Below are 18,245 nucleotides of genomic sequence, written 5' to 3' on the forward strand. Positions count from 1 at the left end.
TGGACAAATTTCTAGAAAGACAAACTATTGAAATTGATTCAATAATAAAATCTTAACAGACCTATAACAAGTAAAGACATTGAATTAATAAATTTTGAAAACTTTCCATGAACTGCTCAGGACCAGGTGTCTTCATTGATGAATTCTATATGTTTAGAGAAGAACTAATGTCAATCTTTCAGACTTTTCAAAAAATGGGACTCATTCCATGAGGTCTATATTACCCTTGTAACAAAACTAGAAAAGGCCATTACAAGACAAGAGAATGAGACAATATCTCTTATGAATATATATGTAACATTCCATACCAAAATACTACCAAATCTAAATATACATGCAAAAATCCACACCAAAATACTACCAAACCAAATCCAACAACATATAAAAAATTATACACCATAACCAAGTTGGATTTATCCCAGGAATGCAATATATTGGGTTCAACATATTAAAATCAGTGTAATACACCAAATTACTAGGATGAAAATCACAAAACCACACGATCATCTCAATAAACTCAGAAGATGCATTTGACAAAATTCAACACACTTTCATAAAAATGCTCAACAAATTAGGTATAGAAGGAAACTTCCTCAGCTTGATAAAAGGCATCTACAAAAACCCCATGGCTAACATCATAATTAATGGTGAAAGACTAAATGCTTTCCTCCTAAGATCAGGCATAAGACAAGGATGTCAGCTCTCACGACTTCTATTCAACATCATACTAGGGATTCTAGTCAGGGAAATTAGGCAAGAAAAGAAAAGGCATTCAGGTTGGAAAGGAAGAAGTGAAGCTAACTCTACTCATAGATAACATGATTTTTTTATATATAGAAAATCTTAAGGAATCCACATAAAACTATTACAGCTAATAATAATGTTTTTTAAACTGCAGGTCTCAACCCATCAGTGGATCATGAAATCAATTCCAGTTTTTCTTTTAACGAAATTTTAAAAATCAGAATATATTACCTAAGGCAGGCATTGTTTCATGATAATTTTGTTTCAGATACACACACACAGACTTATATATACTGTATCACAATATAAAATGCCCTTACTATGGATCACAGTAAAAAATAATTTGAGAAACACCAGTCTGATAATTATGGGAAAAGATGTTTCTAAGATAGAAGCCATATATATAATATCATATATATATTTCTTTGGAGTTTGCTTATATAATAGCAATGGGAAAATGTAATCATTGTTCCTCCAATGATTATAATATTTTATGTTCCATTTGCATATAGGTCCTTCAGTGATCACTTAAAAGATTCTCTTCAAATCTTTGCTCCTTCTCCCCGGATATTACAACTCGCAAAAGCCAAAGGCACAAATCCAAACTATGTTCCTCCCAAAAGTGTAAGTAGATCCATGTGGAAGAAACAGTTCCTGATTGACTTTGTACCGTGTAACATGTTTGTAGCTATAACACGCTCCCCTCTTATTTCTAGGTGTGTGTTTTCCTTGCATTCCTGTTAATTTTCTCTTCTCATCAAATTAATTTTCTGACTACCTCCTCTGAGCCACATGTATCAGCCAGGATTTGATCAGAGAAGCAGAACCACTATGAGTAATATAGAATCAGACCTTAAGCAATTAGGGGAGCTGATGCAGAAGTCTATGGAGGGCTGTTATGGCACCTAGAACTGGGGTCTGGTTATAGATCTAGAAGCAATGAGACATATAGTAGGGGTAGGTCAGCCATTCTCTGCAAGGTATTTACTTCAAGGGAAGCCATTACAGTTTCTTCAAGCAAGGCGAGTCTAACCTCTTCAGACAGGGGAAGAAGAGCTGATTCAATTGGTAAGGCATTCTTAGTACTTAGGGGTTTAAAGTCCCCAGCTTCATTCGAATCTGCACGTATGTCTCCATTCTAATTTTCAAGGTCCCATTTCTTCCTGATCATTGCCCTAACTTTAATATAGGAGACCATACAAGTTTGGCAATTCAATCTGCACTGTAATTCACCCACTTGCAGAATTAGATTTTGGGTTTAGTTTTCAGAATTTTCAGCCCTGTAACCACAGAAGATAAGGGTTTCTTTTAGGTAAGTCACAAAAACTTTCTGGTCTCTTACCTACACCTGAAGGTGGGAATTTAAAGGCTGGAGCTGATCATGTCTTTCCTCAACTTCTCAAGTGCACTTAAAAGCCACCAACCAAGCCCTCTACACTTCTTCATTTTACTAAAATGTTCTCTGCTGCTTATCACCCAGTCTTGCTTTCTGTTTTGCCACCGCAGGCCACGGACCAGTGTCCTTTCTTTCTTTCTTTCTTTCTTTTTTTTTTTTTTTTGCCACCGCAGGCCATGGACCAGTGTCCTCTTTTTCTTTTTCTTTTTCTTTTTTTTTTTTTAACTGCTGGCCATATCATTAATACCTTTAGATCTAATCAGCTCAGAAAACAAATTCTAGATCATCTAAAACCAATACAGAGAACTCACCTTTGAAGTACTGATCTGGATATCTGTTGCTTCACAACCAAACCACCCCCAAACTTAGTGACATAAAACAACCACCATTTTATTATGCTCAAGGATTTTATGAGTCAGAAATTCTGACAGGGCAAGCAGGCTTGTCTCTGCTCCATGGTGCCTGGGGTCTCAGCTGGGATATTATTTCTAATGGCTCAAGTGTCTGAAGTGGTAGGGGGCTGGAATCATCTTAAGGCTCCTTTGTACCTGTCTTAGTCATCTCAGGCTGCTAACAAAACACCACAGACTGGGTGGCTTACACAACAGTGTGGAGTCTGAGAAATCCAAGGTCAAGGTGCCAGCATATTCTGTTCTTGACGAGGGCCCTATTCCCAGTTGTAGGCAGCCACCATCTTGCTGTGTGCTCACATAACCTCTGCTTTGTGTGCACGCAGAGAGAGTTCTGATCTCTCTTCCTCTTATAAGGAAACAATCCCATTAGGAGGGTTCCATCTTCATGACCTCATCTAAATCTAATTACCTCCCAAAGGCCCCACCTCCTAGTACCATCACATTGGGGGTTAGGGCTTCAACATATGGATTTTGGATGGGGGGGCATGAACATTCACTCATAACAATACCTATTTATGGTGCCTCAGCTGGGATGACTTGAAGGCTAGACTCAGTTGGGAATTTCTACAGGAGCACCTGTAGATGGCCTGTCCATGTGGCTTAGACGTCTCTCAGCATGGCAGCCGTATTCTGAAAAGTAATATCCTAAAATGGAGCTCCCAAGGATGAGCATTCTAAAAGAACCAGGTAGAAGCTCTATGTTATTTTATGATTTGGCCTTGGAAGTCACATAATGTCACTGCAGTCATAATCTGTGGATTGAAGCAGGTCCAAGTCTGCTTCAGATTCAAGGGGGCAGGTACACAAACTCCACCTTTTGATGAGAGAAGTGGCAAGGAATTTATAGCCACTTAAGAAAAAAAAGCTGCCACACCCAGTGATGTAAGCCTTTTGGTATCCGTGGGTGTGGTTTTTGAATGCAGAAAAGACTGCTCAGAGGTATGCTCTTGACTTAAATAACTAATAGTCAATTTTTAAAATTACAATTAAAAAAAAATCTATTTCTTTCTTAGACTTTAAATTTAAGTTTAGCTTGGAAGTTTTATTATTCTATTTCTAATTCTAGCAGTTCTTAACAATGATTTTTAAGAGTGCTGAATAATGTTTGATTTGGTTTTTCAAACAAATACCTTCAAGTACTTTAACCTGTATTTATAAATATATTAAATTTGATTTCTTTTTTAAGTATTTTACCTCAACCATGTACATTAACAAACAAAACGTTCTCAAATATTAGATAATTATTTAAAAATCTAATACATTAAACTTATACATATGGCAAACCTAAAGTTTTTTAATGTAAGAATGACATAGACTTAAGATTTCAACTTAATGTAATAATTCTAAGTCAATTACTCAGTTATACGTTTCATATTGCAATTGTAATGTTATTACTTTAATAGGCCAAATTCTCTTAAACATACTTTTGATTTTAATAGTATACATATACTTTTTGTTTTAATAATAATTTAAAATTTACTGAAAAGTTGCAAAAATTAACATTTTTTTCCATTGGCTTTATCATTCTCTCTTCTGTGTGTGTGTGTGTGTGTGTGTATTTATTTAATTTTTTTCCTGAATCCTGTATCATTTTTGAGAGTAAGTTACAGATATCATATACCCTTTTTTCCTAAATACTTTTGTATGCATTTTCTAAGAATAAGGACATTATCTTACATAACTACCATACTACTATCAAAATCAGAAAATTTAACATTGATGTAATACTTTATCTACTTCATGGTCCATATTCCAATCTTATCAATTCTTGCACGTACTTATATTTAACACAAATACTAATTCTATGATTTTGATTCTCTTAGCTTTTTTACAGTTAATTCTAAATCTTCCAAGAATTTTAAAATAACACATGCTCACAAAGAAAACCAGGTTACTACCACAAGTACTTGATATTATTTGCCACCAGAGTTAGGATAAACTGTGGGAAGTCTTTGTACCTCTCTGAATGTCATAAGGAGTCTCTTTTTATAGTAACTTTGTCAAGACTACAAAACTTAGAAAAGGAGTTGGTTTCATGGCTTACTTAGCCTCTACTTAACAGATGTCAGGAGCTCCCACTCAGTCAAAGTCCAAACTAACATACTGGTTTGGATTTTTTACCAATCTTTGACTTTTAAGACTCTCATTTTATATCTAACAGATACCTCTGAGTATTACCCACACGTGCTCTGGATGTGTCACGCGACTTTGTCTGACTTGCTGCGCTAATTTATGCGGTCATTCTACCCACATGTCTCTCCTCCATCATTCTCAATCTCTGATTATTTTCTGAGAATAAAAATTCTAGAAGTAAAATTACTGGATCAAGTGTGTGAACATTTTTGATGTGATTCATATAAAATCCCAAAATGTGTTCCAACAAAAGTGATTTTGATATTATTAGATATTATTTATTTTACGTAACATTAATTTTATAATAAAAATGTCTTATTAATGTTTTTATAATTTATTTTTCAAATAATTAATTCCTTAATCTCTTTGAAGTATATTTTTATATAAAATAGGGGTAAGAATCCCATTACCTCAGCCTTTATTTACTCACTGCTAGAGTTATTATGTACCATAATGTAATTTACACTAGGGAAATGGTTTCAAAAAATGTAGCCTAGCTATGTATACATACGGGTTGCCCAGATCTTTTTTAGTAATCTGCAGGCTCAAAATCATGCATCAGGAAGGTTCATTCAATGTGCAAAATAGACCAATGGATTTTAAATTAATAGAGTATGAAAAGTTCCTTGACATTGTTTTCAGATTGTACATTGCAACTAATATTTAAGAAACCACCATTTGTCAAGCTTCATTGCAATATCAGAGAAGAACATCCACAATTATGTGAAAAGACTGTTCTATGCGCATCTCTTTACAATTACTGTGTGAGGCTGGATTTTCTTCATATACTTCAACCAAAACAACAGTGTCCTCTTAAGTCAGATATTATGGAGATTTGCAAAAATGTAAAACACCAATTTTTTTGTTTTGAAAAATATAGCTATTTGTCATAAAAATATGTGTAGTAACATGTAATGGATTTATTTTTTTTAAGATTAAATGATACATTTTCTTAAATGTCTCAGTCTTTGGGACTCATCAGTTAACTTTTAAAGCGTGTAAAGGGGCTCCGGACCAAAAAAGACTGAGTCACTGTACTAGATTATATTTCTGAATTCTCCATTTGTTTATTTTGATCTATTCTTGTGCAAGTGTCGTTTTGCTTAAAGTATTGTAAAATTCCACAGTTAAGACTGTGTTTTATTTCTAGTTAATTATTATATTCATTCTCAAACACTTGTGATAAATTTTGAGTTTGGATACAAGTAATTTAAATAGAAGACCATGTAATTTGAACATATTTCCACAGTTAAGATACTGAGGAGTGACTTGGGGGACCAGGAGAATATTGTCTGTGGGGATATGTAGTTCTGCCTTTCTTCCTCTTGACTTTGGTTTCTTTTTCTTATGTGTTCAACTTAGAAGAGAGCCGCTAAAATAAACTTTAAACATGGGGATTTGCAATAGTGTGAGTCTCTACTTCCAAAGGGCAACAATAGTTAAGAAAAAGCAGAGTGTTATCCCCTCTAGTGCTCTCATGTGGTAGGGCTGAGCCTTCCCTCTTGGCTGAGTTTAATCACTCCATAAATCAGTGTTACCATTTATCTCTTCGACAACATGTAACATTGCCATTTCTTCCCCATCTTCAGTTTAATAGTAAGTTCCTGAAAAGTTAGGTTGGAATCCATACAACCTAGTTTGAGAAAGAAGGAAATTGATCCTTTCAGCTATGATTGTGGGTTACTACAAGAGTCTTTCTGCTGGATTTGCCGAGAAGTCTGGTCCAGAGGTCAGACCATACTCTCTAATCTTGGTGGATATGGTGTTTATAGTTTGATATTCATGGGTACTGTTTTATTTTTCTCCTCTAGGTTGAAACCAACATTCCAATTTCTGTCCTGAGTGCTGTTGCAACTCCAAGAATTATAGACCTTGCTCCTCCAAGGATCAAGATAGAGGGTCTGTGCTATCCAACAGAAATAAGTGAAAAACCCATCCGTCCTGTAAGCCATCACTGCCTTGGTATTCTTCAGCTCACTTGCTGGTTGTTCCTAGGGTGTTATTTTGCCCTTACAAAGCATTGGCCAGAGTCATTGGAAAAGGGAATCTTAAAAAAATGGTCTGTGGCAGGAAGAAAGACCTACATGTAAGATATGGAGAGAGACTTTGGGTAGAGGGTGAAGAGCATGAACTTTGGAGTCAGTAAGAGCTGGGTTCAAATTCCAGCCCTGGCATTCCAATTCTGTGATGTTGTGACAATGTTCCTTAAGCTTTATTCAGTCATCAAGTATTTGAATGCCTCCTGTGTGCCAGGGACCATTCCCAGTGAACAAGATGGAGGGAAACAAAAAATAAATAAGTAAACAGATATGATAATGTTAGGTAGTGATAAATACTATGAAGAAAATAAAATAGGAAATGAGTGACTATGGGAATAAGCTACTTTGCATATGGTAGTCAGGAAAAGCCTCTTTGAGGAAGGGATGTTTGAGCTGAAACCTGAATGATGAGATGGAATCAGTGACGACCTGAGAAGAGAATATTTTAGTAAAGGGAAGAGTACATGCCAAAGTCCTCAAGTTGGTATGACCTTGAAGTTGGGTGGAGCAAGGTGAACAAGGAGAATGTAAAGATAACAGTTCTCACTTGGAGGACTGTTATGACCTGTAACAACAGATAAGGCCCGGTGCTCAGCGCAGAACCTGGCACGTTCAATGGTTTCCCTTCTCTTTCTCCTTGACACTCCCCTTCATTCATTGCAGTGGCAACTTGGTGCCCAATCTCAGTTGAGTTTTCAATAAATTACTAATGATCATGTTGCCAAAGGAAGTCAGACCAATTTCACCCTCATTCTAGGAACCTGAGGATTTGATATGGAATTCTGTTCAGAAAGAAAACTAGTCTAGGAATCAAAAACCCTTGGGAGAGTATCTTAAGTTTGCTAAGGTGACTTGCCTTGTAATCCTTGAGTAAATTACTTTATTCTCAGGTTTGCTTGGGGTTTTTTGGTATGTAAAATGGGAATATAATTTTACTGTATATTGCTAGGATTGTTTGGGGGTTAAAAAATCTTTTAAAAAAATAATACCACTGTAGAAAACCATATTCTTAGAACTCAAAACAGATCTGTACCAATGCAATAAAAACACTTTCAGCGCTGCTGAGTAGTGTTTGTTGTTTGTCCTAATTCCTTTCAATGAACACTTAAGAGGGAATAGTGGCTATATGTCATCCTTCCTATAATAGACAGGCAAGTGGCATGTGTGATTTTCAAAGTAAGACCAAAAGGAGTGGTTGGTTGATCAGCCAGTCAGTCAACACATATTTATTCAGCACCAATTATATGCTAGAGCCTATTCTAGCTTTTGGCAAAGACGTACAGTAAGTCCTCACTTAACATCATCAATAGGTCCTGTGACTTTAAGCAAAATAGCATATAAGAAAACCAATTTTACTGTAGGCTGATTGATATAAACAGGAGTCAGGTGCCTAGGCATCTCATCAGTGTTATAATGAAACAACGTTGAATGAAATGACATTATTTGAGGACGTGCTATACTTCTCTCAAGCAGCTTATATTCTAAAGAGGAAAAGCAGATAATAAACATATCAACAATGAGATAAATCAACTAAGTCAGGTATTGGTAAGTGCTATGAGGAAGATTAGTACTGTGGAAGAGGATAATTAGAAAGGCCAATTTATCTTGGATGATCAGGGAAGAACTCCTCTGAGTCTGGAGACTTGAATGATGAAGAGGCAGCCATGACAAGATTGAAGAAGAGGATTTCAAGCAGAAGAACTAATAAGTGCAAAGGTCCTGAGAAAAAAAGAGCTAGGCTGGAGGGCCCTTGTGTGGCTAGGATCATGGTAACCAAGTTGGGGACAGGACGGAAGGAAGATGAGGTCGGAAGAGTGGGATAGCAGCCAGGTGATGCATGCCCGTCTAGGCCACAGTAAGGAGCTTAATTGTTGTTCTTAGCAAAATGGGAATCCGCTAGAGGTTTTAAACCCTGGGAGTGACATGATCTGACTTGGGCGTCAGAAAGTGCTTACTTCATAGAGTTGTTATGATGATTAAGTAGGAATGACATAGGTAAATCACTTTGAACACTGCCTGGCTCATGGAATGCGCTCATGAAAATGCTCCTTCTCTCCCTCAATAAGTGCTAGTATGTGAAGGCTAGATCGTACAGAGGCAACAATGGAAGCAGGGAGACAAGCTAGGAGTCTGTTGCAGTTAGCCAGGAAAACAATGATGGTGACTCGATTAGAGATATAGCTGTAAAGAGAGGGAGATGTGGTGAAATTTGGGATATATTTGTGTGTCTTTTTGTTTCCACCATAGGTTTCCCAAGCTGCCTTGCTAGCCAAACCTAGCCCTCGGATAATAGCTCTAGCTAAGGCCAAGTCTCTTCATCAAGATTATTTACCTGCTTGTGAACCCTACTGGCGAGTGTCTTCTGCTGCTATCCATTATAAAACATCTCCCAGAATTCAAGAACTAGCTAATCCAAACACAAGGTATGTCAATTTAAGACTAAGATGGGACAGGAAAGCCTGGGGCTGTTAGGGACCAAAAAAACTGACCTAATAAGGCTAGTGAAGAGAACTGTAGAAATACAAGAAATTTTCAAAAACATCTCGCTTATTTATTACATTTATTGTGACAAATCTATGGTCTTCTTACCATAAACACAAGGTTACAGTCAAAAGGTTAGTATATTAGTATTGAAACGTAGATCTAGGAGACAACTCTGTAAGTATGGATATGGTATCATTTATCTAACATATAGTAAGTGAAACAAGTTGCAGAACAAAGCACATAATAAAGAAAAAAACATGTAAGAAAAAAACATGTGCCATGTATTTGCTTGCATATGCCTACAATATCTCAGAAGAGTATACAAGAAGCTAGCAACAATGGTTACTTTTGGGGGCATAGGGAACTAGGATGGGAGGAAGACTTATTTTTCAATAAATAGGCTTTTGCATTTTTCAGCATTTTTGCGTCATGTACATGTATGACCTATTTCAAATACAGAAAAAAATACATTCAACAAAGAAGAAATTACCTCTAATTCCTGTTTATTTTTTAGAAGACCTCTCAACTTGCCTGAACCCCAATTCATTTTGTTACCTTCAAGGCATAATACCTGATTCCCCCCTTTAAACACCATCAGGAAAATCTGGAGGCTCAAGACTTCTACAACTTTTTCAGTTGTGTGTGTGTGTGTCTGTGTGTGTGTGTGTGTCTGTGTGTGTGTGTGTGTATATATATATATCCATATATACATACTTTATTTTTGCACATGTATACATATATACAAATTTTATTTTAAAAATTTTATAAGGTGTTTTTCCCTAAAAAAAATAAAGTTTAATATCAAATGAAATGAAGCTTATTCTCTGTTCATTGACAAAGGAAAGGGAAGAGTAAGATCAAGTGCTCAAGTTTCCATCCCAGTGACAAAGTTATTACTATTTGGTGGTAACATGCTAAGAGTGGAAACTTCAAAAATTCGATTTCTTTAAGTCTTAAACAAGCCAGAGGACTTTCTGGCTTGTTTTAACATTGTCAAATTATTGAGAAATTTCCAGAATTTACTTTCTGTGGAAAGAGCAAAGGCTTTGGAATCTGACAGATACACGAATCTGATTAGACCACAGATCCTTTTTATATTAGGTTGGTGCAAAAGTAATTGCAGTTTAAAATGTTAAAAACTATTGTAAAAACCACAGTTACTTTTGCAGTAACCTAATAACTTCCCCAAGCCTTCATTTCCTTATTTGTACAGTGGAGGTCATGATTCATGTTTCACAGGGTACTTATGAAAATCTTAATGGGATAATATCATTGTCCTGAACACATAGTAGATACTTGAGAAATGTTAGTTCTATTTTCTGTTCATCTTATTTCAGGTTGAATTCTTTTTTTCCTTTTCCCTCTTTTCAGGACTCCTGTGCATATTCTATACTACGATCCAGAGGTCTTTAACGTCAAGCCAGCTGCTTTGAAATCACAATGTTCTCAGAGGATCCAGGAGTTGGCAGAACCTATTATTCGTTAAATACAGAAAGCCACATCAAACTCTAGTTATGTATCCAGAAGACATATTAGATATCTTAGTTCCCTACTCTGATACCGTCAGCTTGTATTCCTCCCCAAACTGCAAAAACATATGAGCCCTCCGGGGAACACACTGTGACCATCAGTGAGCTGCTGTTACCTGAATCATGTGTTCAGCAGGTGTGGGGACTCCAGCATGCAATAAAAGAGAAAAGATAGTCTGCCTTATCCTTACTATGTCTCACAAGCATCTTGGTGGTCGCAGTGCTGTGACTGACCTGAAGAAACACTCTTCCTGATATTTGCCAGTTTTGCTTTTCTTGTCCTGGTGAGATCCGTGCTCCCCAAGAGCTGCTCTTGCCCCAATCCCTTCCTTAATAAGTCCTGAGAATTGGAAACATTCTTTGTGTTACTTTTCCAACCTCCCCTCATTCCCAAGAAAGAACACTGAAATAGTGAAGCTGTTTTGGGTAAATTGAAAAGCTTTTTATAATCTCTAAACGAAATTTAAGGAACAGGTTCCCTTAAATGATCACACCTTCCATTCCTTCACTCACCCTCAATGTCATTTATTATGAATAACAGAAAAGGCCAGGCATTGGGTGAGCATTATAATTCTCTGTCAAATTTCATCTGCCCAGACTTTTCATTTAGTTTGTTTTATTCTCTCCATGGATAAATATTTTACAAATTAAACTAACTTTTATGGCATATCTAGATTTACATGAAAATGAACTTATTTGAAAACCAATTTTACAGACGAATGGCTCTATCTCTAAGGCTTTTGTGTTAAGGAGATAACTAGTGTTATGGAGAGACAATATCATACAGTAGTTTTGAACTTGAGTTTTGGAATCAGACAGACCTGGGTTTGTATCCCCCATGGATTATTTACTAAGTATGTGATTTTGAACAAATTCCCTAACTCCTTGTGCCTCAGTTTCTTTATGTGTAAAGTGGGTTCCTACTGCATTACTGTAGATTAAATCAGAACATTACCTAATAAAGTATGAATAGGAAAAAAATTGTTTAATTTTATCTGCTTTTGCCTTCTAAGGGGGGTGTGGCATCATTCATATCACTGGGAAAATAAATCCCTTTATGGCTTGATTCATACATTAAATGAACGCCTGTTGAGTGGTTTTGCTTTGCTCCTCGCTGTACTAGGCACTGGAGATACCACATGAAGCCAGACAGATATGGCTCTGCTCTAATGGACTTATTAAGCCAATTGGGAGAGATTATGTAATTCAAACATTAACACATAAAATTACAATAGTGAAAAGTGCTATGAGGGAGAGGTTATATTGCTAGGGAATAACAGGATAGAGAACTTTGACTCCCTTGGGAAGGTGAGGAAAGGCATCTTTAATGAAGGGACAGTTGGGCGGGAATCTAAAAATTGAATAGGGATGCTTAACAAAAGAACAGGCAGGAAGTCAATCCAGGTAGTGGGAACATGTGTTTAGTGGACATTTGTTGATTTGGGGGTACACCCTGCATCTAAGAGGTTCTTCCTGGTAAGATATCCCAATTTTCTTTTGGGGAATTACTTTCTCTTCATATTTAAAGCTTTATTGGGACTTTTGTTCAAGGTATCCTGGCCAAGGAATGGGCATGTGACTCAAGCCAGCCAAGCCCATTGAACTGTCCCCCAGGGCTTTGGATCTTAAGCACGTAGTGCAAGGGATCCAAGGGGGGGTAGCTGGAGCTGATTTCCCGGTAGCAGTGCCCTGTTGAGACTTCATTTTTCTCCTACTACCTGTGTCCCTGGAGTTACTCTGGCCCCAGCTGTAACCCTTCACCTATTCCTTTGATTCAGGAGTTAACTTTCAGCCTTATATTAATTCCCCTGTGACAAGTAGGCAGATGTTTCAGGGACTGAAAGAAGGCCATTGTTACCCAAACTGAAAGACAAAAGGGCTTGTGTGATACAAGCGAAGGCAGAAGGATGGGAGTCAGACCATGCAGGACCTTGAGGCCATGTTAAAAGATTTTAATCTTTATCTGAAAACCCATGGGAGTTGTTGATGTACTTTAAGCAAAGGGATAATGTAATCAGGATTGGCTTTTGAAAAAAATTACTTTAACAGATAAATTGGGGAGGAGATAGTGGAGGTAGATAGACCAAGTTAGGAAACTATTTAATAGATCAGGTGAAAGATTTCGAAAATAGTTTGGTGGTACCATGCTGAAGGTTGGAAAAAGTGACAGACTTGAGAGATATGTAGGGAGGTGAATTTTTACAGGATTCGGTGATGGATTGGATGTGGGGTGGGGGAGAGGGAAACATTCAAGATAATTATGGATTCCTAGCTAATGAACCAAGATAGCTTATGAATATACAGATGGCCAAGGACCAGGCCCTATATGACAACAGAACTGACTCTCAACCTTTGCAGCAACCAGGCCAGGAAGCCAAACCACAGCCTCTGCAGCAGGTCAGCCCCAAATGGTCAGGATCTGGTCATTGGTCCTTATTGGTGCCTATGTTTTGCCCTCAGTTCCAACAAAAACCCAAATATACTCCCTAAGCCAATCACATAAGATGCCCTGTTTCTAATGAAGTCATCTCCAAATTCCCCAGGACAACAGCCTCTAGCCAGAGCGTTCCAAATCCTTCCCTCTCTGCCTCCACTGTAGAGCTTTCCCCCTCCTCTGTCTGCCTTTGAGTCTCTGCCAGACGCAAGCGATGGTGGCTGACTCCTTACTATATCAAGCTCTGAATAAATAGTCTGGTGTGTTCTCATTTGGGTGATTGTTCTTTATTTTTACTCTAATCAGCCCTTCACTGATGCAGGGAATATTGGGAGAGAACCAGAAGAGGAGAGAGGAGACTCGTGTGTTCAGTTCTAGGCACTTAGATGAAAGGTCACCTTTGAGATATCTAACAGGCGATGTCAGAGGCAGGGCTGCATTATGACTCTCACGGACTCTAGGCATTTTTGCCTTTCTGGATCGTTTCTTCCTTGAAATGATATTAAAAATTATATTTTGTGACTGCATTGGTATAAAGGTGGGCATATTCATATTATATATTAAAACGTCTTTAAAATGTTGCTTTTTCCTTCTCATTTAAAAAGAACTAGAATTTTTTGAGAGCTCCAAAAACATCGTGGGCTGTAGGCACTGCGTCTGCTGTGTCCAATGGGCGGTTGGCCCTGCTCAGGTAGGCAGTAGTTACATGGGTCACAGCGATGAGACCCGAGATCTGTGGGAGATACGTGAATGCAAGTCATCTTCATCAGGTGTGACTGAACCCCGAGTGGGAGAGTGTGAAGCCTGACTTGACATTTGCTGAGGAATTGCTATTAATTATATTTAGGAGAGAGGGTATTGGCATGGTGGCTGTGCTTTTAAAACCAGTTCTTTTAGAAACGGATGCTGAACATTTGTGGACGAAGTGATATTGGGAGTTTCCTTGGCATTAATCCCGACAGGGCTATGGATCAGGCTACAGATGAAACGACTTATTGTTGTGAGTTAGTGATTGTTGAAACTAAGTGATGGCAACATAGGGTTCATTTTGATATTCTCTCTTCTATTTATGAAGTTTTACGTAATGAAGTGCAAAGAGGGAACAGAGTGAGGATGAACAGTTAGTTACAGATCTCCGAAGAGGCATGAGGGGCTTGAACAAAGCAAAACTCCAACACTCGGCACCTTCAGTCAGAACTGCTTTATTCCCAAATGTGTGGTGTGAGGGCTATTGAAGGGGGACATCAAGGCAATGGGTCTTTATTACATGCCTAGGGACAGTGTGGAGGAGAAACAGCACACACAAGATGCTGAGATAATTTTTAATTCGGTGGAAGTAGGATTGTGGAGTTACAATCCATTAAAAATAAGGTAAAATAAAATGAACTGGTCCTCCCACCCCCAAATCCAGGGGAATGGGAAGGACTCAGGCAAGGGGTTTCAAATAAATTCTAATTGAATTTTCAAAAGTCACGAAGCCTCTGCTGACCTCTGGGTACCAGTGCTTGACATGTAATAGATGAGGAATACGTGGGAAGAGAGAGAGTGTTAAAGAGTTGTTTGTTTACCTCAATTTAGTTGAAGGAAGGAAAATGGTGACATAAATGTGAAATGGCTTAACACTGCTCCCAGGGGAAGGAGGAAATTGGAGTGGGTAAGGGCGAAAGGCAGGAAGTTCTTCTCTAGGGAATTCTGCCTCAGCACATGGAAACGGGAGCAAAGGGAAATAAACGTGCTTCCCGTAACCTACCTCACTGGGTTCTTGACAATCATTGTGGAGTACTTAGCACACGATCCAGGACAGAGCAAGTGGGTTTTGTCTGTTCGTCTTTATGGTGGATGTTAAGAAGCTTCCCACATCTTTCTAGATAATGGAGTTTACTTCCTCTGCTGATAGCAGTTATAGTCCCACTGAAAACACAATGCTTCTGTCAAGAGGTAGAGCCGACTTTCCCTCTCCTTCAGTCTGGGCTGGGCTGCGACTTGCTTAGACCAGGGCAATGAGATGGAAGTGACATTGTCTGACCTCCCAGCGGAGGCCTCCAGAAGCCTTGCGGCTTCTGCCTTTGCGTTCTCGGAATGCTGCTACCAGGCTGCATGGGAACAAACCCAGCCTCCTTGAGAGACCATGTGGAAAAAGGGGCCCAGCCCTCCCAGCCGTCACCTCTGAGCCCAGCCTCCAGTTCACCCTCTGCTGAATGCATCCACACGAGAAAGCCAGCACAACCAGCCAAAGGATTACCCACCGAATTGTCAGAAAAAAACGGCTATTTTGTAAGCTACTAGGTTTTGGGTTGGTTTGTTATGCAGCCATAGTTAACGGAAACAGGTAATAAATTAGGGGAGCAATAGACTGAAGCCCAGTGGCGTGGGGCGGAAAGGGGAGCAAAAAGGTGATGGTCCTGACTTCAGCGGGCTGATTTCCACAGGCGTGTGAGCATGTCCCTGGTTTGGGTTTGCTAAATAAGCAGGTAGATACTTCTCCTTCAATTAGGTGTTTGAAGCCCCTTGATCAACTTGTGTGAACCAATCCGCAACAGATCTAAACTTAAGTGACCGACTGTTGGCTAGTAAGAACCTGCATGAATCGAGGCAGAGGGGTGTGTTGATGCCTTCAGATCGTTTTGCTTCCTAAGGACCTATGAGGAGAGGTCTTGGCCCATGGCCACCCTTGGCAGCAAAGACATGCGACAGGCAGTAAGAACAGGGCGCCTGAAGACACACGTTCTTTCATCATTTGTGTTGATTTTTCTTTTCCATCTGGAGGGGTTGCCAGATGGCAAATCTTCCCCACCCATAGCAGCGTGCATCTGCCTGCCTGCCTGCCTCTCCTCTGTTGCCAAGGTGTGGTATGCTAAAACGTCAAGGGTGTTGGGCATCCAGAGTTGGATTACAAAATAGAACAGGTATGAAGCTGGGGACTAAGAAAGGTGGCAGCTGTGGGGAGTGGAGGAGCAGAGAGCAGCAGCTAACCTTCTGTGTGAAGTGAGAAGCGAAGTCACCCGGGGAAACCTGGGGCGCAGTGGTTGTGGGCAGGCAGCTGCACTGTGAAAAGGGCGAGGGTGGATAGGGCTCAGGCAGGTGGACATCAAAGGAAAGCAATAACAGATACCAGGTAACATATCTCTTTTATGTAATGATCTAAGAGGGCAGGAGTGCCCTGGGGCTTAGATGGTTTGAAAGTACTACCATCCTGGCTTCAGCAACCTTAAAGCACAGCCCTGGGCAGAGAGCCATTTCAAGTTCCGGCTTCTCTGGGATTATTGCCCTGTTGTTGACCATCGGTGGAGAAAGAACAAGTGACAGTATTGTATGCGTTCAAATGTATAGTGAGGCAGTGTAGACCTGTGGCTGGGCTTGTACTCCCTAGAATCAGAATGGCAAGATTTGAACCCTAGACTGACCACTTAGCATTAATAGCTCTGTGTCTTTGGATAAATTAACTAATCTCTCTGGGACTCCATTTCCTCACTTGTAAAATGGAGGTAAGGATCGTACAGTCAAATGCTGCTCCTCAAATAGCTATGGACAAAGCAAAGCTGAGTTCATAGCTTACAGATAAGGGAGCTCTCTAGCTCGACAGAGTCTTAGCAGCATCTAGTAAAAGGAGGGCAGTGGTGGGGGGTTTATGAGTTTGGGCTTGATTAAGATTGGGTAAGGGACCGATAGACACAGCAAGGCAAGGATTTCCAAAGAGGTCTTTGAGAATTGATTGATGGCAGAAGAATAGTAAAAGTCATGTTAATGTAGACAGTAAAAAACTGTAGGTGTAGATGGTTTGGGTTCAAGTTCTTCCAACTTACCTCCAGCATTGCTATGAAGATTAAATGAGATAATGAATGACGTGTTCTAAGTACAGGCATGGTATGTGGTAAATACGCAATGATTACCATTATTAGTAGTAGTATTTTCCAGTCCAGCCCCCAGCTCTCCAGCCAGTTTGCTAATGCATAAAATTCCACCTCCAGAATTCTTTTCTTATAACCTAAGGCTTTATCTGTTTTTGAAATGCAGACACAAGCAGGAATGGTACCTCATTAAACCTAATCAGGCATTTACACGTCAGCATGGAGGAGTCTGTAAAACCCTAAAGAGGGAGCCTGGAAACTGAGAATATAAGTTTACTAACCCCTTAGGATGAATGGCACCATACACCTTTAAGCTATTCTGGAGGGGCCTTGCACATGCCCAGTTCCCTGCAAGACAAAAGGACAACAGACCTAGATCCAGAACCACTGAATTTCTCTCAACCTGGTGGGTCAAGCTGCTCCAATCTATTAAGATGTTTTTATCTCCTTGACATTCGGGCTTGCCCAGTATATCAGTCAGAGTTCTCCAGAAAAACAGAACTAGTAGGAGACTATCTAGCTCTCTGTCTATCTATCATCTATCTGTCACCTATATCTTTCTAAATGAGATTTATTATAAGGAATTATCTCATGTGATTATGGTGGCTGAGAAGTCCCACAATCTGCTGTCTGTAAGGTGGAGACCCAAGAAAGCCAATGGTGGAATACAGTCAGAATCAATGGCCTAAGAACCAGGAGAGCCACTGGTATAAATCCCAGTCCTAGGGCCAGAGAAGGTGAGATGAGATGTCCCACCTCAGGCAGTGAGGCAGAAAATAAAGAAAGGGTAAATTCCTCCATCTCCCACCTTTTATTCCATGCAGTCCTTCAGAGGACGGGATGATACCCACCCACGTGGAGAGGGCCATCTACTGATTCCACAGATTCAAATGGCTGACCTCGTCTGGACACACTCTCACAGACACGCCCAGAACTAATGCTGAATCTCAGCACCCCATGCCACAGAATAGTGAACACAGAATACTAACCATCACACCCAGTCACAGAAGGAAGCTGGGGATTTGCAGGTAAAAGAAAGGATGCTTCATTATCTCTAGAGAAGGAGTCCAGTTTGTTCTTGAAGTCACGTACTACCAGCGAAGCTCCTTAGGTTAGGGAATTAGGAAACTGCCTTTGTTCACAGCAAAGTACCTGCAATCAGTCGTCTCTCCTGCAGGTTTCTACATTAAGCAAACAGGCTCCAGACCTGGGGATCTCAACTCTG

At 39.4% G+C, this 18,245-nt stretch overlaps 1 protein-coding gene across 3 annotated transcripts in view; it reads left to right on the forward strand.

The window, feature by feature from the left end:
• Positions 1-11,680, forward strand: part of THEGL (theg spermatid protein like) — a 41,362-nt gene extending 29,682 nt beyond the window's left edge. For all 3 annotated transcript variants that reach the window (XM_033106348.1, XM_033106349.1, XM_033106350.1), the window contains 4 exons: positions 1,257-1,368; positions 6,498-6,629; positions 8,973-9,148; positions 10,581-11,680. In XM_033106348.1, the coding sequence (XP_032962239.1) occupies positions 1,257-1,368; positions 6,498-6,629; positions 8,973-9,148; positions 10,581-10,695 (535 nt within the window). In that variant the 3' untranslated portion in view covers positions 10,696-11,680. The remainder of the gene's footprint in view (positions 1-1,256; positions 1,369-6,497; positions 6,630-8,972; positions 9,149-10,580) is intronic.
• Positions 11,681-18,245: the final 6,565 nt, after the last annotated feature.

The sequence above is a fragment of the Rhinolophus ferrumequinum genome, chromosome 5 (genome assembly GCF_004115265.2).
Source record: "Rhinolophus ferrumequinum isolate MPI-CBG mRhiFer1 chromosome 5, mRhiFer1_v1.p, whole genome shotgun sequence".
Classification (NCBI taxonomy): domain Eukaryota; kingdom Metazoa; phylum Chordata; class Mammalia; order Chiroptera; family Rhinolophidae; genus Rhinolophus; species Rhinolophus ferrumequinum.